General features: G+C 35.9%; 1 protein-coding gene across 1 annotated transcript in view; it reads left to right on the forward strand.

Annotated features, from left to right (window-relative positions):
- The first annotated feature begins 1,420 nt into the window (after positions 1 to 1,420).
- LOC125658068 (macrophage mannose receptor 1-like) overlaps positions 1,421 to 23,420 on the forward strand; it is a 48,562-nt gene continuing 26,562 nt past the window's right edge. The window contains exons 1-7 of the mRNA XM_048889151.2: positions 1,421 to 1,496; positions 4,965 to 5,036; positions 6,016 to 6,169; positions 6,576 to 6,794; positions 7,356 to 7,576; positions 18,363 to 18,457; positions 23,004 to 23,143. Coding sequence (XP_048745108.1) covers positions 4,976 to 5,036; positions 6,016 to 6,169; positions 6,576 to 6,794; positions 7,356 to 7,576; positions 18,363 to 18,457; positions 23,004 to 23,143 — 890 coding nt within the window. The 5' untranslated portion in view covers positions 1,421 to 1,496; positions 4,965 to 4,975. The remainder of the gene's footprint in view (positions 1,497 to 4,964; positions 5,037 to 6,015; positions 6,170 to 6,575; positions 6,795 to 7,355; positions 7,577 to 18,362; positions 18,458 to 23,003; positions 23,144 to 23,420) is intronic.

Below are 23,420 nucleotides of genomic sequence, written 5' to 3' on the forward strand. Positions count from 1 at the left end.
ACATAAAAGCTTAAATACTTATTCCAAAAAAGGCGTGCCAGTGATATAAAACCGTTTAATTTGTGGGAGTATTTAACATACTAGATATCTTTAAGTACAACTACTATTTGAAATAGAAAACATATCAATTTATTATGTTTTATTATCTTCAGAAACGCCACAAACTTGTGAACAAAGCATAACCAGTTTTCACAAATTGTGAATAAATCATAAGCAGTTTTAAGTGAAGTGTGATAGATTGTGGACCAATCATAACCAGTTTTAGGCGAAGTGTCACAAACTGTGGACCAAACATAACCAGTTTATGGGGAAGTGTTACAAACTGTGGACCAATCATAACCAGTTTATGGGGAAGTGTCACAAACTGTGGACCAATCATAACCAGTTTATGGGGAAGTGTCACAAACTGTGGACCAAACATAACCAGTTTATGGGGAAGTGTTACAAACTGTGGACCAATCATAACCAGTTTATGGGGAAGTGTCACAAACTGTGGACCAATCATAATCAGTTCTAGGCGAAGTGTCATAAACTGTGACCTACATGTATGTTGAGCACTCAAGCAGTGAGGGTTCTTTATCGTGTCAATGCATACTGTGACACCCCGATACCTCCGTTTGCAAAGTCACATCGGATAGACCCATGGCTTTCACGTCGTTTGGCGAAGAAGAAGGGATACCTACAAGCATGTTAGTCAAGAGTCGAACACGGGACCTGACGGGTGAAAAACGAGAGTCTTCATCACTAGTCTAACGCAGCCGGTTCTCAAACTAGTAATGATGATAATAATGATGATAACTTATACATACATTGTCTGAATTCACGAACCTTAGTGCATCTGATGATTAAACAGTGTTTTGTCTGTCTGTCGATCTACAACAGAAGTTCAGTGAAGATTGACTCTCGTAATTGACAGTGTGACATATCTATTTAGAGTAACTAAGTTCCTACAAAATGGAGTGAAAATGATTATAGTAATTTTTTGAAATTGTGAACAAAGATTTCGTGTTCAGCAGATCATACAAACTAAGCTGCGCTGTCTTGAGTAATTAAAAACCAACAAAAATTTCATCATTTTACTGAGATTATTTGCCAGCATATATGCGGGTCTTTTACAGTTCATTCACAAAACAGGCCTAGTTTTCTAATGCTCTGTTTAAAATACACAAAACAGTAATGTGATAACAGATTTACATCATCACTAACATTAATTTGCCTTGAATGAAACCGTTAGAGCTCACGTGTTGAACAAATCTGATGATAGCTCTTTTGCCGTTTATCAAATTAAATTACTATTGCGTAATAAACCATAAACGTCTTTTCCAGAAAACCACAAATTAACATAAAATGCCAATTAAAACAAATTTTACACTATTCCGAAATGTCGCGACACTAGGGGTAACGTGAAAGTACGGGGAATTTGATTTAATGAATCATTAAATACTCAAGTCACACAGAGACAACGTTAGAATCAAAACAAGACAGGGAGCACACAGGTAAGTTCATTTTGATATTTATACATGTATGATTTTAGAACAGAAATATATTGAATTATTAGATATAAGTGTATATATATTAGCATGCAATGGAAAATAAGCTGATTTTTTTTCTTCTGTTTAATACATAAGCAAGATAGCATGTTTTAAAAAAAATAAAACACTTTTATAATACTTTTATAAGTTACACGTTGAAGGCATCGTTAAATAGTCAATTTTCACATTACGCGTCCGTTGAGCAGTCGTGGGGAGTCTTACAAACATGTTAAATTTTTTCAGCAAAAGCAATTGCAATGAAGGTCTCTGTCAACAGAAGCAAATATAATGAAGGTCTCTGACTGGTTGAGAAGTGAAAAGAAGTACAAGGAGTTTAAAAATCAAATCGTACAAATATACGCGTATATCAGGCTATTGTAAGCTATCCATTACAATCAATAACTAGAATGTTTCTAATACCCCCATAATAACGACTAGCCTACATCATTTGAGTATCATGATAGAAGTATATTACAATAGGCAGGGATGTAACATGACTTCAAAAATGATAATATTTAATTCATTGTGTTAATTGTCACCTTCAGATGGCTAATTAGCCCAGTTTTACACATCTGACAGGGGCTACTGATTAAAGATAAACATTCTATCCCCAAATTTAACATGGTCCTAAAACGACTTGACGGGTAGTGAATAGTAGGTAGTGAAAACCCCGGAATGTCCTTTAAAGGACGCCCGATACACGCACCATTTTTTAAACCATGCCTGACACGTCACACAAGTAATGATGACATTACCATATATTATACAACCAAACTAAAGATAGGGTATCCATGCTGGTTTTTGAGATGACCATCTTTGAAAAGTCAGATTTTGCACAATAGATGATAAAAGAAGAAGAAACATTTTCAGTAGTGTTCAAAATCAATTTAAACAATCTAAGATTATCTGGCATTACTTATTTCAGTAGACAGGTCGAAACTATGTAGCAAAAGTATGAAAAATCATTTATCATGATCAACAACTGATGGAATGAAATACCAGCTTTTATAAGGACAATTTGTTAAAGCTGCTGCGTGTTATGTTTGATATCCAACTCTAAAATGAAATATATCAGAGTGTTTTGAACCCTGTTTTCTGTTATGTTGTGCATCAAGATTTTAAAAATATCTTTATACTCAACGCAACCACAGGCAAGCAGTATGGATATTACTAAACCCCCCCCTTTTTTTTTTTTTTTTTTTTTTTTTTTTTTTTACAAAAAACGTGAAAGATTACAAAGATTGAAATAGGTATGAGATAAACAGGGAATTCACACATTTCAGAGAAAGTATTACCACAAAAATAAAATTATCAAAGTGGGGGGGGGGGGGGGTAATATCCATACTTTAGGTGCCTGTGGATGCAACGAGTTGTAAAGGTATTATGGTTTTGACCTGGGACCCGTCAGTCAGTTCTGTTCTCGTCAGCTCAACCTCTTTGAAAGCGCTTTTAAAATAGGATTTCATGAAACTTTGTAGTTAATAACTTGCTGTGTAGATATGCAAATTTGCAAGAAATTTTTATTCGACTTTTTTTCTGGGAGTTATGCCCCTTTTGAACTAAGAGGTTTGTCCTCCGTCAATCCTGTTCTCTTGCCCCCTGAAACCGCTCAGTAGAATTTCATGAAACATCGTAGTTAATAAGGACTTACTGTGTAGATCTGCATATTTTATAGGAAATTCAATGTTTTTCTGGAAGTTATGCCCCTTTGAACTTAGAAGTTTGACGAATATAAAATATACCGGTACTATTATAACAATTTGTAAGCACAACTCTTAACAGAATTCCATGCAACTTTGTATTTATATTATGTACATTCATGTACTGTACAGATGTGCATATTCATAGGATATTAATGTTGATTTGACTTTTTTTCCCCTGAAAATTATTCCCCTTTTGAATTTAGAAGTTTGGCCTCCATCAGTCTTTTTCTTATCAGCACAACTCTGAAACCATTAAACAAAATTTCATTAAACTTTGTAGTTAAACAGGACATACTGTGCAGGGCCGTAACTGCCGATGAGGCAGACGAGGCAACTGCCTCGTCTGATTTTTTGGCAAAAAAGAAAATAAAATTATATAAATGTTATATTATAGGATATATGTTTAAAATGAAGACAAGCACCTTTGTCTTTGACACCATATTACGATTCTTTACATAGTACAAATGAAACACAAACATGATAAATTGGGATTTAAAAAGTGTCATTTTCAGTCGTAAAGTCAATCGGCGGCCCCCAATCCCCTGCCTCCCCTGATTTAGAACCCTACTTACGGCCCTGCTGTGTAGATCTGCAATTTCGCAGGAAATTCTTATTAATTTTTTCCTGGGAGTTGTGCCCCTTTGAACATATAAGTTTTTCGAAAATTAAATATACTATTGAAACAGTTTGTCAGCGCAACTCCCCTGAAAATCGCTGATAAGAAATTTATGTAACTTCGTATTTAATATGGACATACTGTATAGATGTGCATCTTCACAGGAAATTCTGAATCGATATTTTTTCTGGGATTAATGCCCTAAGTTGAAGAAAGAATTTTGGTCAAAATATATTATTTGGTGCAACTTGCGTGAAACCGATTTTTAAGCCATATATAATTGGAATATTTCTATTTTTATATTTCATACAATTTACATTTCTAAACAATATTACATATGACTTGAGTACATGCGTGAAAATATAACAGTATAGCACAGAATCAAGAATTTGTTGTATTTTATTCATAACATTGTCATTCATTGTGTGTAGCATTGTCATTCAATATGTGTAGCATTGTCATTCATTGTGGGGCGTGGGGTATGTAATCTTGCTCACTTTTTCTTTTCAAATTAGAACGCCTGAATGAAAAGCAAAATAAGGATGAAATTAAATAAATTATTAGATTGAAAAATCAAGGTGAAATCGAGTGAAAATTGTAAATGGGTAAAATAGTACAAAATGAAAGAAAATGTATTCATAAGGGAATGAATACTTATCATAGGATAAAATATAAAACTAACTTTGCACCCATATTTTGGTTGACCATTTTTAACAAAATTTGTCATTTTGTGCCATTTTGGGTCCTGCAATCCCCTTCTTTGGGATGTGTGCATGTGGAAAAGGTATCATTTTAAGTCACACTGTCTTTGAAAAATTTCCGGATCTGCCCCTGCAACGTCACATAATTTTATATCGTTCTGCACTCGATGTCAACACCCATTCCAACGTAAAAAGTCACAGCGGCACAGTTTTATAGTTCGTCCCATAAAACGTTCGATAAAACCAGAAATTACAAGAATAAAACACTCTTGATATCTTGCATCTCCGTTGAATGGCCACATAGGCAGATTTCCTCGTCCGTGGAGAAGACAGAGAGCAAAATTCACAAATACATGATATGTTGAAATGTAATTATGGTCAATGTGAAAATAAAGAGTGACTGCTTTTTCAGGATTAAAAATAATGAAAGCAGTGATATTAATTCTAGGCGTGGTGAGTATGGCAGACGGAATGTTTTGGCCAGGTAAGTACACAGATTAATAATTCACCATTTTGTATTATCGATTCATTCGGTTAAAAAATTTGTAATTATGATTGTTTTAGAGAATTTATTTTAGAATATCCTATTTCTATTCATTTTGATTTCTCTGTTCATTAATGTCTATTCCTACTTTGAAATACAATGGTTGCATGATTCTTTTAGCAATTATCCTTTCATAATATTATAGTCACGATGTAATAATTTACTTATGCATCAAAAAGTTTCAGTTTTTTAATGTGACACATTGCAGTGCATCCTTGCATTTAAAACTTGCCTGAATTAATTTCATTAAGTGAACGTAAACAGCATTGTCAGTTGATCATCAAATCCAGGAAATACTCTCTATTTAATGATAGCCAAAGGGACACCTGACAGATGTTGAATTGCCATAGTACGAAAAACAAAGTGGCTTACCACTCGCGGAAATATGCTTGTGTCAATTCAATTTTCTCCAAGTTTCTTTAAAAAACATTTTAAATCACGAAGGACATAAATTTAGTTAAGGTATAAAACAAAAAACTTCAAAGACGCCTGCTATTTTCTTTCATTGAAACATAAAATATCTAAACCACAATGAAAAAAAAAAACTAACCCACATAAATATTCGATATGTATATGGCAAATCACAGGTATGGAATTTTATGGATAAAGGAAATAGTAGATTTTGTGATAGGAAACTTTCAAATAATAAAAGTCCTTCAAGAATCTTCAAACGTTCGTATTTGGTTATCATCATACAATTGCCATTACTTTCTTTTTTAAAATTTCTTTCTTATATACCCCCACCCCCCTTCTTACTGGTACCGACCTCGTCTAACAAAAACGGAAACATGAGTCTTTAGGGTCCTGTTATCGGGTACACTGTACACCAATTCTGCCTGTGCATAAAACAACTGAATTGTTAAACACTATACACCATGAAATTCACTTGATAAAAGACCATAATCTGTTTTATTTTCAGGCGGATACAACCCATTTGAAATGTTAAATGGCAATTTTGGACCGTTCGATCCACACGGAAATATGCAAAGAATGCGAAAGATAGACCTGAACAATGTCCCCCCTGGCACGGAAAAAGTCGTCAAGGACAAAAATGGCGAGGGAATTTTATTCAGGTTTACATACCATAAAAATATATTTAGTTGCAAGTTATGAAGGACATATTTAGTATATTACATTTTCAGATAATGCTAGGGATTATGGACTTAGCATCCTTTATAACTTAGACTAGATGCATAAGTAAAAAGAGAATAGGCTGCATCTTTATATTAAGGTGTATTAGCTCGATATGTTTGACCGTCTTCGTCACCATATATACATGTCTATTTGATATTATGTTGTTTGTCGCATATAAATGTACTTTGGTATCCAGAAATGATAATGGACAGATGTTCAGGATAGGGCAGATATATACATGTATATCTTAATATACTTAATAGTGACTTCTAACGCTGTTAAAATAATCCTAATAGTTTTGAACCTGCCTGGATATTGTACAGCATTTCACGTGTATTTTTATAGGAGTCCAAGCGGAAACTCCGGTGGATTTGCTTTTACCAGTGGCGGTGGAGGGGGGAATGGTTTTGTTATGGGCAGTGGGTTTGGGGGCGGAGCACCAGACAGGGGGTTCGTGATGACGTCAGGCTCTGGCCTCCCCACGCAGATCCATGAGTTCGGAGATGCTCCCAGGGGAGAGAAGAAAGTCTTCAGAGACGGGAATTCGCAGGGAACTTTTTTCAGGTGTGTTGATCTTATCATGTTTGGCCTTAGAATTTGAATGTTGCATAAACTGACCCGGAACTTCCGATGTTCCCAAACGTATCGCCTGTTTTGTTTTAAGAAATGTTTTATTCAACAATGGAAGCATTAATCGGATTAGACAGCAGGCGCTGATTCTATTTCAGCTCTCACCGTTACATATTCGTATTGGCTATATAATGAATATTACTGATGGAGATTATTACAAACTTCGGCACTCGGTCTGATATAGGACCATTAGGGCTGATGTAATATTCTTTATCTATTAAGTTTTCTTTGTTTTCGAAAAATAAACTTGTTCAAAGACACGTTCTAAAAAGATTTTATTCTCTAAATTCTCTCATTTTGTATAGGATTTGATTTTCGGAGGTCTATGTCACGAAAACAAAGCAACTACCCGCGAAGATTAATGACTTTTGTAGTACATGTATATTCCGTATGATAATCATTTTTATACATGTATACATGTAAATATAATTCACATCACATACCTTGTAGTCGGATATTGCAATGGCTTCTTTTGACCAATGATTAAAATTTTAGAAGCGCTGATGGAACTTCCAGAGGTTTCACTTTTACCAGTGGTAATGGAAAAGCGTTCTCCAGTGGAGGAACGGGCCCCAGCCCTTTCTCAGGAGGATCCTCATTTATCGGAGGGGGAGAACCAGGATTTTTCCATTTCGAATCAGGACCCACCGGATCTGGATCTGGAGCCGGAAGCTTTGCCTTCAGTAGTGCAGGTGTCGGGGGTGTACCTAAGAAGGTAGTCTTTGATGTTCCGCATTTCAAGGGTGGCATTTTAAAAGCACTTTTATTCAACATCTTCGAACAACTAATCACTTATAGATATTAATATTGTCTACAAAGACATGTGATTCTACAAACTTTCTGTTGTTCGTCACACTGCTTGTATATAATGCATGCATCTTTATGCTTCTATGTTGCTTATCTGAAATAAAGACCAAATACTACATAACATTTATTTGTGGTGATTCGTTTGTAAATTTTGTGTGCTTGCTATAAATCATGCAAACTTAATGCTGTGACCATTGCCACTTTCTTCACTAACTCAAGATACTTTAATCTTAACAGAGACTATCATTATTTTGCGATATACCTTCATACGTAATAACTGATTAGGAGAAAATTGATACACATCTCCCTTGCACTTCATGATTTGCCAATACAACAATAAAGTCGATAACTGATATTTCAGTTTTATAATCATAAAATTTAATCAATATATGTTGCAAAAACATTTGTTCACATTCCATGTGCACTCTATAAATTTTGCGTATCGGCGCCCACATCTTCTAAAACTAAAAGGCTCAGAAAGAATAACAATTTTGGAATATTCAGGTGAATGCATTTGCTTGTATTATAACAAAATAATAAAGACCAAATTAAACTATTGTGGAACCTAGGTTTTTTTTTATTCCAGTGTTAGCGTCACAACTTTAGTAAGGGAATCGCATATAATGCCTATGAATTATCATTCTGGTACCAGTAAATTGAGTTACTCTAATACCACTCTCTGTTTAGAGATGTCTGATATGAATCCAATATGTAGGGGATGGCTTTAATTTTGGAGCGTATTAAGCGATATAACACGGTTTATGTCAGTTTACGCTTTATAATTCGCAAAATAAAAAGATTTTGAAAGAATGGGGAAATTCTCAGTTTACAAATCACCAACATTTACTACTTCAGGTGTATAATGCACAGTGAATTGCTTTTTGAGAGTGATCTTGCGGAATATGCGGTTGAGGGAACGGATTCGAGTTCTAGGGGCTCCCTACATTGCAGTTCATATCATATATTTATTCAAACCGAGTCAAAATTAAATGAAATACTATGTATTTGTATTTGAGTATATATATACTAATATGATTTATACATTTCTTGTACATTAAGACTGTTATAGTGAAGCTTAACATTCACTAAAGTCGCAGCAGATCAAAATTATGAAATCAAAACTGCAGTTGATATTACCAAAGCATAACATTTTAAAAATAGAACGGACACAAAAATTACGATCTAAACCTGCGAAAAAACGTAATTAAACTACAAAACGTGAAAATAACCAGCTATGCGCGAACCCAAAGCTTCACAATGGTTACAGTAATCACGTGCTTCACAATAATTACAGTAATCACGTGCTTCACAATGGTTACAGTAATCACGTGCTTCACAATGGTTACAGTAATCACGTGCTTCACAATGGTTACAGTAATCACGTGCACATACATTTTTGAAGCAAGTAAAAGATTTTTGCGTTGACGTTATCAATTTTTTCCGCGTAGCAATACGTAGTATAGAAGTAAAATTTTACATTCAAATCTCTCAGATTAAAATTTTAACCCCACCCAACACACGCAATTCCTTGTAACAAATGACACACACATTATACACGAATAATAAAGAAACAGAACGATATAGTATGAAAACTTAAATTATGACTTATATTGCGTAAATGTGCTTTTAAAAAAAGAGTAAATGAATAAATAATTAGATAAATAATCAAATTCAAACACGACGCTTTTCCGAATGATTACGTGTTTTGATAGTTCCCACTCAGTCAAGTACTGGATTGAAGTACATTTTGATATAGAATAGGACAGTATTCAATGATGGAGATTATACGTTGCCGATTTCGAGGAAATTTGAATTCTGTCTTAATGATATTATTTCAAGGTTTTTTTACCACTTGAAATGAACGAGAATGATTCAATGCTACACGGGTTAAGACAAAGAGCATAAAACTAACCAATTATGCCACCGTTAATTGCACCGATAATTAATCCTCTCGTGTCATTAATGACAAGCGCATGCTTTTTGTGGTGTAATTCTGCTCTATCTGTCAGATTGCTCGTTCTGGTTCTCTGTAGGGTGTGAATGGGAGGACCAGCCAATTTGCCATAAATCACCGCCAAACTGTCGTAAAAGACCGTAGAAAAATAAACATGCAAAACATAAAGAATACATATGATGTTCTGTTACTGACTTCCTCATAGTGGTTTCCAGAAAAAGTTTAAGATCTACATTGGATCTGATACAAATGAATAAATTCAATGGTGGTGGTGGTGGTGGTGGCGATACTAAATGGGAATATACAGGTACCTAATGGGGTCATTGGTGATGCTTATATCGTCATTCCAAAACCTTATTTCTACAGTGTATGTATACTTCTATTGCCTAATCACATATTTATGTATACTTCAATTTCCAAAGTATAATTTGTATACGTTGTTTCGATTTACTGCCGGGACACCGTTTTACCGTAATTTTATGCACGCCTTCACAATTTGTTAGCCCAATAAATTTTCGGTCTCATGCAAGGTCATTATAAGCGGATGAAAATGAAAATGTTTTCACTTTAAATGTACAACAGCTTAAACAATATTTTAAAAAAAGAAAGAAAAAAAAAAGATGTTATATGTACGTTAGTTTGCAAGGTTAAGATTGGGCTATGTGAACTTGCAATAGCACTACTTCTCAATGTGATACCAGCTGACGAACGGGGAAGGGTGGCTTGTTGAGAACACACCTAGTCTACACATTGTAGAAATTATTATTCCGTGTATTGAAACACGAATATTTCAAAAGAAAGAGCGAGAAACTATTATGTTAGCTAACTTTGATGAGAGTTTACCTTATGCTGCCCCGGGTGTTGTTAAAACGCGGAACGGAACGGGTTAAGAATTTAACTACAAACAGTAAAACAATTTCATCTTATAATTTTACATCATAAATTGATTAAGCAAAGTTATATGTTAGTATAAAAATTAATAATGAAAGTGTTTTACAAGAATCTTGTAATTTTAGCATTGACAGTCACCTATATTGGTAGAGACAACACACAGTCTGACACCCCCCCCCCCCCCTCTCTCTCTCTCTCAAGACAAAACGCCTTTATCGCAACCATACCTTCCATGAGAAAATGATCAGGGTGGGGATGGTGGTGGTTATGGCGTCCGGATAGGGCCATTTGTAAAAGCGTGACTGCGCGTTAGTCACACCACGCCAACAAGCAACGCGCCTTCGCGCTCTCACGCCAACAAGCAACACACCTTCGCACCCAATCGTAACTACTCGGCTATTTCCGTAACCGCAAATGAACCGGTTACGGAAAAAGACGAGCGCGTGATCTGATTGCTTCGCACCGTCACGCCAACAAGCAACGCGCCTTCGCACCGTCACGCCTTCGCGCCGTGTTGCTTGTAAGCGTGACGGCGCGTTGCTTGTCTGCGCGAAGGCGCGTTGCTTATTGTGAGAGCGCGAAGGCGCGTTGCTTGTTGGCGTGACGGCGTGTTGTGACTAACGCGCAGTCACGCTTTTGCAAATGGCCCTATCCGGACACCATAGGTGGTGGACTTCTTGGTAGTATCATCTCTTTTTCCTGATAAGACAATATCACAATATGAAATAAAACAAAGTTTATTCTACGTGTTTTAATTTACATGCCATGCAATTGTAAATACATGTATAGCAAAATAGAACAGATCATATGATTACCTGTAAAATGCGAAACGAAATATACTGAAACAAAACGAAACCTGCCCAGACGAAACAAAAGGAAACGAAACTGTATAACCGATCTTTCGGGGTTGACTGATACATTTTTAAGCGGTCCATCGGTTAGCATCAAACATTGTTTAAAGAAGCTGGTGTCTGAGAACGTTGAAAAGCTGTGGAAACTTGTAGTATCTTATTTTAATCTTTAACTGCTTCGGTGCGAGTATTATCAATTATGGAAAAATTATATAATACCATGTTATCGGGGCGGACTTGATGTTAGGGGGCGCAACTTCATAAGGCAGTGGTCGGGTGCGCCTTAAGGCCCCCAGTGGGTCCAGGCATAATCAATTATATCGCTTGGGTTCGAATGTACTATTAAAGAGTACACATGTAATTTGAACCCTAGCGATACAACTGCCTGCGGGTCCAGGAAGCTCCTGTTATTTTATAGGGCTTGGAATATATCTCCTATGTAGTCATTTTTACTATTTTCTGTCATTTAATGATGTGAAATTATAAAAATGACACAAATTTTAAGTTTAAATTAAAGTTCTCCCAATGAACGTTACTCAATAAAGTAAAATATCTCGTCATTTATTTCTCTGAGAGTGGGAAAAATATTGCTTCTTTTATCGTTTTTTTTTTTCTGAACAAGAGACCATGATTTACCTTAAATTGGGGGGGGGGGGGGGGTGTGCGCCCACTTAAATCCGCCACTGATTATATGATTACAATTCGGTTAGAAATTATTATTGATATGCAGTAAAGCTAGACACAACTCTATGTATTTAGGGTGTTGCTAAAACGGACAACGGAACGAAACACGGAAAATATTTTATGCAATGATATATTGGAAGTAGGTCAGCATTTTGTAAGACCAAAGAGTTTATGAACAAGGAAAGCAGAAAACACAGAGAAAACGGGAAGTCATGCTCAGAATCCGACGTTTCATATACTTCATACAAATGCATATGCCTGTTGGTGCTACATCCCCCCCCCCCACCTGGCTTTGTCATTTTCTACCCCCCCCCCCCCCTTCCTTCTCCCACCGATTGTGACAGTATGTCGTAAAAAGCAAATATATTGCAAAAGACTTGAATTATAGTTCAACTTTCTAAATTTTATTACGTTTTACTAGCTGCCACCATAAATGACGATTTTATGAACCTAACCAATGAATAGGTTTTCAACCAGCCCCCCCCTCCCCCCGGAAACAACATTGAAAAATATATAATAATTTTTTTCAACAATTTTCCCTTAACATAGCCATTTTAAATCGGACTTGCTGTTAATCGGACTTTATATTTTACGGTACAAAACAAAGACTTTTTCAGTATATTATATTTATAAATATGATTCGTTTTAAGTATATTTGGTTCTTTTTCCCCTAACTACTGTCACAATGGGTGGGGAGAGGGGGGGGGGGGGGTCAGAAAATGACAAAGCCAGGAAAAGGGAGTGACACCCATAAGCGCTTGCTTAATATTTTTCACATTAAATTATAATGATTCATGTTTTGTTTCTTTTTGGTAAGTTCGGTAGGTTTCCTACTCGTTTCGCACTTTACAGGTACCCCAGATATATGGATAAGTTTGATCATTTTTACCTCAAAGCATTACTGTCCAACTATTAGGTCTTCAAAAGCGTCTAACACTGAACAATAGAATTTAAACTTCGCCGCTCCACTGATCGCAGATCACTGTTGTATTCGCTGTTACAATGAATTCATACAGATCGCTGTCACAAACATCACCTCCTCTCTGTCTTTGCAAAATTGTTGGGGTGATGGCCGTCGCCCTATCGTTCCAATCGCACACTCTCGGTCCTTTCTGGCAAGCGGAATAACAACCTCAGAATGTCTTACGATAGCCTTCATTTTTATATCAAATAAAAATACGACTATGAAAATTATAATATTTACAGTATTTATCAAGTTAAATGCAAAAATGTTTGCTAAAAACGATGAGATCATAGTAAGTTTAAAAACAATTTAATAATCACTAGTTCGTGACTTGCACAATGACAGAAACATCTATTTTGTACAAATGTACTTCCGGCGAACGTATTACATTCGAGGCGCCTTTCCGAGCTCGCCTGAGAGACCCGACAAGTTACGAATGCTGTTGCTCCTGTTTCAGCACCCCAATCTGCATGGCAGCCATTATGTTCCGTTTGAAAACTCGTACTAAATATACCACAAGTATCGCGTTCTCGGGTAGTATAGAGGGCTAACAAAGCTTTGAAGTGTGTAAATTCAGAATAAAACGGTGTTCTGATAGTTACCCAAAACTTTCCAATTGCGCAATCACATTTGAAATATTAATTTTGACTAGTTTGATACCAGGGTTGGGGTACCCTGGAATTTAACCCCGTGACAGAGGACAGAATTTTACATACACGATAAATAAGAAATGCTATTTTGATTTTTCATGTATTACTAAACATGCACATACAATAATATTTGGCAAACATATAGCATCGGTTCTAAGACAAATGTACAGGTAAATGACTAAATCTAGCACCACAACATACAAATGTACAGGTAAATGACTAAATCTAGTACCACAACATACAAATGTACAGGTAAATGACTAAATCTAGCACCACAACATACAAATGTACAGGTAAATGACTAAATCTAGCACCACAACATACAAATGTACAGGTAAATGACTAAATCTAGCACTACAACATACAAATGTACAGGTAAATGACTAAATCTAGCACCACAACATACAAATGTACAGGTAAATGACTAAATCTAGCACCACAACATACAAATGTACAGGTAAATGACTAAATCTAGCACCACAACATACAAATGTACAGGTAAATGACTAAATCTAGTACCACAACATACAAATGTACAGGTAAATGACTAAATCTAGCACCACAACATACAAATGTACAGGTAAATGACTAAATCGAGCACCACAACATACAAATGTACAGGTAAATGACTAAATCTAGCACCACAACATACAAATGTACAGGTAAATGACTAAATCTAGCACCACAACATACCCTATTACACGTCATACAGCACACCGCTCTACACTCTAATGTACTACACTATGCTCTACTACACTACATCACACGATACTACTTTGCACTATACACTATATTACATCATACTATACTACATTGCATTACATTATACAATACTAAATGCGCTGTAAATGCCCACTCTCGTAATTTGTCAAAACGGTCATACATGCATCTTATTGAAACTGTTGTACCATTCTTACGGACATAAATTGTGTTACTATTGCAGACAAAGAAGCCATGAAGAAAGGGACCCAGGCAACATCTGTGTTTTAAACACAAAGTTTGAATAAAGAATTGAGCAAAAATAAATCTATGAATGTATCTTTTTTTGTGAAATACGATGTAACACAAAGAAAATTTCACATTCATATGACGATTTATAAAATGGTAGCTTAGTCTATTTTAAGTACACGAATGTTTCAAAGCTTTTCAGTAAATTTGCTACCATTATTAGGAAACACGGATGAATTCGCATAACAAAATGGAAGTGCTTTGAGTTTGAGCTCTCCAGATGAAATCTTATTTGCATGTACTATCCTTAATATTAGTCACTGTGTATTTCTATGTGTATCATTTTCTCGTCGGAGAAATTTAGTGAAGGCTACAGATAATTTATGCGTGTATGAAATAAAATATTACATGTAGTTGTACATCTTGTTTTCATTACAATGCAGAGGTATTAATGTACTATCCTTTTATACAAATGAAAAGTATAATGTACGATTATTCTATCTAGAACATAACACCGTCAAGTTCACTATCTGTGGATTTTTACAGTTCACGAGATAATGTACATGTATATCAGCGACCTGTCTATGTGTAAACACAAACATCATTGAGATAAAGAGTACAAATAACCTAGACTAACTCAGTACAGTACCTATTATCTAAAGGGAGGACAAATTTTAGTTTTTATTTCTCTAGTACATGCATTTCTCCTCTATGTTTAGGTACATGAGAGAGAGAGAGAGAGAGAGAGAGAGAGAGAGAGAGAGAGAGAGAGAGAGAGAGAGAGAGACTGTAATATGACCGGTAGTCTAATTTCAGTGAATCTGAATTGTTTCACAACAGCGCACTATTTGAAACAACCTTAATTCACTTAGACTTTTTTCAGATTAATCTGTAATGGGTGTTTAATTAATGTCATTTTTGTGCATGTAGAGGATATTCAATGATTTGTTGTTGTAAAAAAAAAAATTATTTCACGAGTGAGACATAATTTTTTAAAAATATATTTGTACGAGTGCTTCGTGAAAATAATGGAAAAAATCTTGTCTCACGAGCGAAATAAATTCTATATCCAACACCTAAACATTGAATTTTCTGTTTATTACATTTTTTCTTCAGTTTTCCTTCAGCACTTTTAGTTGTATTGACGTTCAAACCAATATTGCACAGAAAATATAGTACTTAAGAAATATACAAACTATTTTTAAAAAACATGAAAAATCAATTATATATAACGTAAAATGAGGGTGATTTTATGTATCGCGAATGAATATTGTGGCAAGTAAATTTTGTTATTTTCACAATGTGAAACACTTTTATTACAATGTATTTTCACAGTGTGAAAATAACATCTGTGAACATATCAATCTTTATTCAATGAATAAATTTTACTGTTAAAATGTAACAGTGATCAATCTCATTACTCCTATAAGGAATACAAAATATAGAGTTGGGCAAACATGGGCCCCTGGATATACCAGAGATGGGACCAGGTGTCTAGGGGGAGTAAGCATCCCGCCGTGAGCCGTATTTCTTGATCACGTAAACGGAGTAATCCGTAGTCAAAATCATTGTGCCAAGAACGGCCTAACAATCGGTATAAAACACGCCAGACATTTGACACAATGATAAGTTGAATTGGAAAACTAGATCATCATAACGACCTCGGGATTTGCAAAATGCTGACGTTATACGACACTATTGAAACCACTGTAATATTATCTTGTTTGTCAGTAGCCTGCCTCGATTTAAAAACTGATCATACACAGAACAAGCTCTTGCGTATCGAATCAATTAAGAAATATAAAACACCATATCAGGTGATAATGGAATATTACTACATAAATATGGGAAGTTGACAATGGAGAGTATATGTAATACATAAAAAAATTATTTTGATTTTTTGGGTGGTGAGGTGGGGATATCCGACATGTATGCCCTAAAGATATTATCAGGGGTGGCAGCAAACACACCGTCAGGAATATTATCCTTCTGTGTACTTCTCACGTATGATTTATTTTTGATTTGATACGAAACTAACAGCACTCATGAACATTTTATCATTTGCTTGCTTTCGACAATAATGTGTCCTGTTAAATTATGCACAGTCCTTCATAGATGTACATACCCTACAAATCATTTGAAGACTGTTTTAGATGCGCATAGTTTAAAATATTCAATTCTGTTTGATAATGGATACCTGTGCATTGTGGGTTTTTAAGTTGTTTTTTACGTGAAAACAGTGCTCAGTCATCTATTGCATTTTACACGTGTATGATAATCTGGCGGGGTGCCAAACACTACACTATCAAACAAACTGCTTTGGAGATTTTTTGTATAGAAGATATTTAGTTTTCATACACAGTTATTTCAGATTATATGTTACAAGTAAACAAGGGACTAATAAGACTGTGCTGGAACTGCTACATACCCACTTATTTGGAGTAAGCATTATATGGGACGAATATTATAAAATCATTCAATCATATATACTAAAGGGCAGTATCTCCATCTGTTATCACTGTGCTAGTTTGATCCAGTCATCCTGATCAAAAGTCACTGTCATATCTCTCCCCCTTTTGTAAAGGTAGTGCTTCTGTAAAGTGTGCCATGTTTTGACTTTTTTCATTGGTATAACTTTTAATATTCCTTATCTGCTAATATGAATTTTGTTGGATTATTTCTTTTGTTATCTATAACAGGTAAGTGTCGAGTTTTCTTCAAATAAACTGGAATTTTGGAAGGTAAATAAAAATGATAATATTTCTGGTTGGTTGTACATGTATATTGCTTAACGTCCCCCGATAATTTTTCACTCATTGCCGGTGAAGAGATGCAAAATTTAGGCCATGCTCGGCGCTTACGGCTTTTGAGCAAGGAGGGATCTTTATCGTGCCACACCTACTGTGTCACAGGGCCTCAGTTTTTGCAGTCTCATCCGATGGACCGCTCCATTTAGTCGGCACTTACGACAAAGTGTACTAAGGATCTATTCTAACCCGGATCCCCACGAGACGATGACATTCCTGTCCTACGCCAGTACCTTCATGGACCAGTATATGCTAATAAAATAAAGTTCCCGAGATTTGTAATTTACAGTCCCGAAGACTGATAAAAGTTGCAGAATATACAGGGCCGTAAATTAACCTTCAATTTGGAGGAGGCAGGAAATTAGGCGGGGGTCTGGGGGCCGCCCAGGCCCCCAGACGCTGAGCACATTTTGTGCACACTGAACACGTTTCGTGCAAAATCCTTGATTCTAGGGCCTTCTAAGATGTTACTTGACTAACTCATTCTAAAAGAAAGATTTGGAATGCTTTTTAAGGGAGGTATCATGTTCTTAGTTATTGGAAACAACATAAATTCTAATGAACTTTAAATTTTAATTTTTTTGGGCTCAAAAGTTGGAGGAGGCAGCTGCCTCCTCCGCCTCCATGTAATTTACGGCCCTGATATGTCATAAAAGCTGGAACGTAGTCTACTGTTGTCTAAATAACTATTGTCGATAAAACGGCGTATCAACTGTCGTGATGTACTTAGCTGATAACTCCTGATGGATTGCAAACATAGATGTTCATTTCCCTCAAAACCTCAATCCTATTTTTGTAGACATCAGTTTATATAGGAATACCATCAATAGTCTGTGATCATAGTTACCTAAGTATAACATTTCCTCAGGATCTGCTTATGGCGATTATATAAACCTGGGCTGTGATCCAGGCTGGATAGACCTTGGAAATGGTTACTGCTACCAAATGGTCACAACCAAAATGGTGTCCAGAAAGAATGCGAACTTCGACTGCGGGACTACATTTTCCAAGCTGGTCCAGGTTAACAGTGCTGCAGATATGGTTAGTATGATTACACTCGTAAACCTATAACAATCGTATACTCCAACAATGTAAATCAATTCTCGGATAAATTTTCCTAATCTTAAAATGGCAAATCCGACCCCTTTTTTATTTCTTGAGAGAAACCAAAGGTTCTACATGTACATATTAAATGTTCATTATCATCTATAGAGGTTTAAAGTATAGGATTTTTAGTTCTCCAGAACAATTTGAATAAAACCTTATAGGAAAGTTATTTGATGGTATGACAGAGTTCATCTTGCCAGTTAGTTAGGATTTGACAAATTCACCGGAGAAAATGTTTCATATATTACAAAATTATCAAAAGTTTCTACCTGAAATGATCATCAAGGAAGTGAAAAGCTGAACTTAAAAATTAATGTTTAATTCCCCAAACTCAAGTGCACAATCATTGATGTTTCAGCAATGTTTTCATACTCCTTAGACTAGGAAATGGTAGTAACATCGAAACATCACCTCATAATTGTTCTCCCCAGCTAACACCAGCGTCCTTACAATCGAATACATCCAAAACATGTATTTATTAGGGGAAATATCATACATGTATAGGGTCTACTACATGATATATAAATAGATAGATAGGGCTCACGGCGGGTGTGACCGGTCGACAGGAGATGCTTACTCCTCCTAGGTACCTGATCCCACCTCTGGTATATCCAGGGGTCCGTGTTTGCCCAACTCTCTATTATGTAATGCATGCGGGAATTGTGAAATTGATCACTTGTTCGTTATCTTCACCTTTCATATACATTCCGAGCGTTGAAAATCAAACAAAGAAGGTTTCTGAGTTGCGTATTTCTTTTCAAAGTTATTATCAGATATGCCTGGATATTACAATATTGATTAACAAAACAATGAAGTTTGAAACTTCAGGTGGTCAGTATATTTATAAAGTATCACGGTCTTATGTTTGTTTTAGTTTATCACCCATTATAATATAGTTATAAATCAGCATGAATTTGATATGAAAACCTTGTGTGTTTTTTATGCCGAATACACATCAAGTTGACATCATACTTATATCACAATGTCACAGTAAACAATAACAAACAACACAATGCTGATCCGTCCAATTACGTTAACGAAAGCTACTCCATGGTGGTTGCAACTTGTGGGTTGACAAACATGGATATCAGTCATAACATCTGAATGTAAATTTAATGATACATACGGAGGTGTATATCCCGTACGTACGACCTATAGTATGTTGTATGTACGACTCAGTATCTCATACGTGCGACACAGCAATTTTTTTTTTTCATTTTACAGTAATATACTCCGGTATTTTTCATTTTACAGTAATATACCGCGGTATTTTTCATTTTACAGTAATATACTCCGGTATTTTTCATTTTACAGTAATATACCGCGGTATTTTTCATTTTACAGTGACATACCCCGGTATTTCCGTAGATAACCGTCCATTGTTTCTTTGTTTTAATCTGTTGTGCTTATCCTAGGGTACACATAAAATTTCATATATGGTACACTAAAGCGCGAGATTCAATTTGGCTAATTCCGACCGTTGCGTGTTATCAGCATCATGAACGTAAAAAAAAAAATGATTCTATACTTTAATACTTTCACTTTATAGTTATTTTACTGGATACCCCCCCCCCCCCCCCCAATCGAAGAGGGCTACATTATTGCAGCTAGACATCATTTAGTCCACAATACGCTTATACAAGAGGCCCAGGGGCCTTATAGGTCACCTGAGTATCATGTAACAACCTTCCAATGTTTGAATTAGGTTTGTGTTTAAATATAAGAATTTTACTTTTGGATGGAAGAAACATTGAATAGCTATGTGGTCAGCCCCGCCTTTACACCAGAACCCCTGACCCAGGGGCCATAAATTTCAGTTTTGAAAGAAGCATCCTTGATCATCATTATCATACTATTAGTTTGTCTACTTAATACCCAGCAGCAGAGGAGAAGATTTTCAAAGAAATAAAATGCATTTTCACTATATGATCAATAGGGCCCCACCCTAATACCAGAACCCCTGACCCAGGGGCCATAAATTTCACAATTTTGAAAGAGGCATCCTTGCTCATCATAATCATGCTATTGGTTTGTCTACTTAATACCCAAGGACAGAGAAGAAGATTTTCAAAGAAATAATGCATTTTCACTATATGACTTATAGAGCCCCACCCTAGCACCAGAACCCCTGATCCAGGGGCCATGAATTTCACAATTTTTAACAAGAGGTACTGTGAGCAATGCTCACTAAGAATACCCCCCCCCCCCCCGCTTACCCCAATCTCCCAAAGGGTGTTGGTAATAGGTATAAACTACCTCTTTTCTGAGTGTTGCTACTTCGATGTCCAGTGCGCATGACCTTTGACCTTTTGACCCCAAAGTCGATAGGGAACATCTCCATCTCATGGGTAGTCCATATGTATGATATGGTGACTGTAGGTGGAAAGGATAACGCTTTAGAGCCCGGAAACCATATTGCTGCTTCAATGTCCAGTGTGCTTGACCTTTGACCTTTTGACCCCAAAATCGATAGGGATCATCTTCATCCTATGGGTAGTCCATATGTATGATATGGTGACTGTAGGTGGAAAGGATAACACTTTAGAGCCCGGAAACCATATTGCTACTTCGATGTCCAGTGTGCTTGACCTTTTGACCCCAAAATCGATAGGGAACATCTTCATCCCATGGGTAGTCCATATAAATGATATGGTGACGGTAGGTGGAAAGCATAATGCTTTAGAGCCCGGAAACCATTGCATCTACAGACGGACGGACGGACAACCCGATTCCAGTATACCCCCCCCCCCCAACTTGTTGCGGGGGGTATAAAGAGGCATCCTTGCTCATCATTACCATGCTATTAGTTTTTCTACTTAATACCCAGAGACAGAGAAGATTTTCAAAGAATTTCTACATTTTCACTATATGACCAATAGAGCCCAACCCTAACACAAGAACCCCTGCCCCAGGGGCCATGAATTTCACAATTTTGGTAGAGGGCTCAACGCTCATTATAATTATACCCACAGTTTGGCTTCTTGATGTCCAGGAGTAAAGAAGAAGATTTTTTAAAATTACACTCATTTTGATGGTTTTTGCCCCACCCCTCAGGCCCCAGGGGGGCAGGGACCACGAATTTCACAATTTTTGTTCCCCTCCACCCACAGATGCTATATGCCAAAATTGGTTGAAATTGGTTCAGGGGTTTCAGAGAAGAAGCTGAAAATGTTCAAATGTTAACGCACGACGCACGACGACGGACAAAAACAGATAGCAATAGGTCACCTGAATGAATTCAGGTGACCTAAAAACATTGTGCCTGAAGTAACTGTGGGTTCTTTTTTCTGATAATATACATTGAGATACAGATAGGACGGTACATGTAGCTAATTTCATATTCTACCCATGCCGAATATCGATTCTGACAGAGACCACATCAACATTTATATCTTTAACATAGGTTTCGTCTGTATATGTAGTTAATTGTATAAGTTATACTGCTTAACTTTATACAGACTGCTTAACTTTATTCAGACTGCTTAACTTTATTCAGACTGCTTGACTTTATACAGACTGCTTAACTTTATTCAGACTGCTTAACTTTATTCAGACTGCTTAACTTTATCCAGACTGCTTAACTTTATACAGACTGCTTAACTTTATTCATACTGCTTAACTTTATTCATACTGCTTAACTTTATTCATACTGCTTAACTTTATCCAGACTGCTTAACTTTATTCATACTGCTAACTTTATTCATACTGGTAACTTTATTCATACTGGTAACTTTATTCAGACTGCTTAACTTTATTCAGACTGCTGAACTTTTTTCAGACTGCTTAAATTTATTCATACTGCTAACTTTATTCAGACTGCTTAACTTTATTCATACTGCTTAACTTTATTCATACTGCTTAACTTTATTCAGACTGCTTAACTTTATTCACACTGCTTAACTATATACAGACTGCTTAAATTTATTCAGACTGCTTAACTTTATTCATACTGCTTAACTTTATACAGACTGCTTAACTTTATTCACACTGCTTAACTATATACAGACTGCTTAAATTCATTCAGACTGCTTAACTTTATTCATACTGCTTAACTTTATACAGACTGCTTAACTTTATTCACACTGCTTAACTATATACAGACTGCTTAAATTTATTCAGACTCCTTAACTTTATTCACACTGCTTAACTATATACAGACTGCTTAAATTTATTCAGACTGCTTAACTTTATTCATACTGCTTAACTTTATACAGACTGCTTAGCTTTATTCACACTGCTTAACTATATACAGACTGCTTAAATTTATTCAGACTGCTTAACTTTATTCATACTGCTTAACTTTATACAGACTGCTTAACTTTATTCACACTGCTTAACTATATACAGACTGCTTAAATTTATTCAGACTGCTTAACTTTATTCATACTGCTTAACTTTATACAGACTGCTTAAATTTATTCAGACTGCTTAACTTTATCCAGACTGCTTAACTTTATCCAGACTGCTTGATTTTATTCAGACTGCTCTGAAGCAGCTGGTTTCGGGCTACACTACAGATGGATTCTGGACCAGTCTTACAGATCTCAGATTCGATGGAACACTTACTTCCTCGGGAATGTGGACCTGGGATGGCTACCAGCCCCTGAATAACTTAACTATGCAAGTATCACATCTTTAAAGTCCGAAAACATTAGAGATACCTCTTGATTATGAAAAATGTAAACGACGGCTAGAATCATACCAGTACAACTTGACTCTTTAGAATTAAATAAATTCACCCGCTTTCTTGATTGGTACATGTAGTTTGAAAAGAAGAAGGTTTGAATGTTTAAGTTCGTGCATTTTTAGAATTAGTTTTGAATCGTTGCAGAAAATAAAAATCCAGCTGATGTATACGATGCATTTGCGATTTTCCTTCGATATTACTACGATTGCT

The sequence above is a fragment of the Ostrea edulis genome, chromosome 9 (assembly GCF_947568905.1).
Source record: "Ostrea edulis chromosome 9, xbOstEdul1.1, whole genome shotgun sequence".
NCBI classification, from domain to species: domain Eukaryota; kingdom Metazoa; phylum Mollusca; class Bivalvia; order Ostreida; family Ostreidae; genus Ostrea; species Ostrea edulis.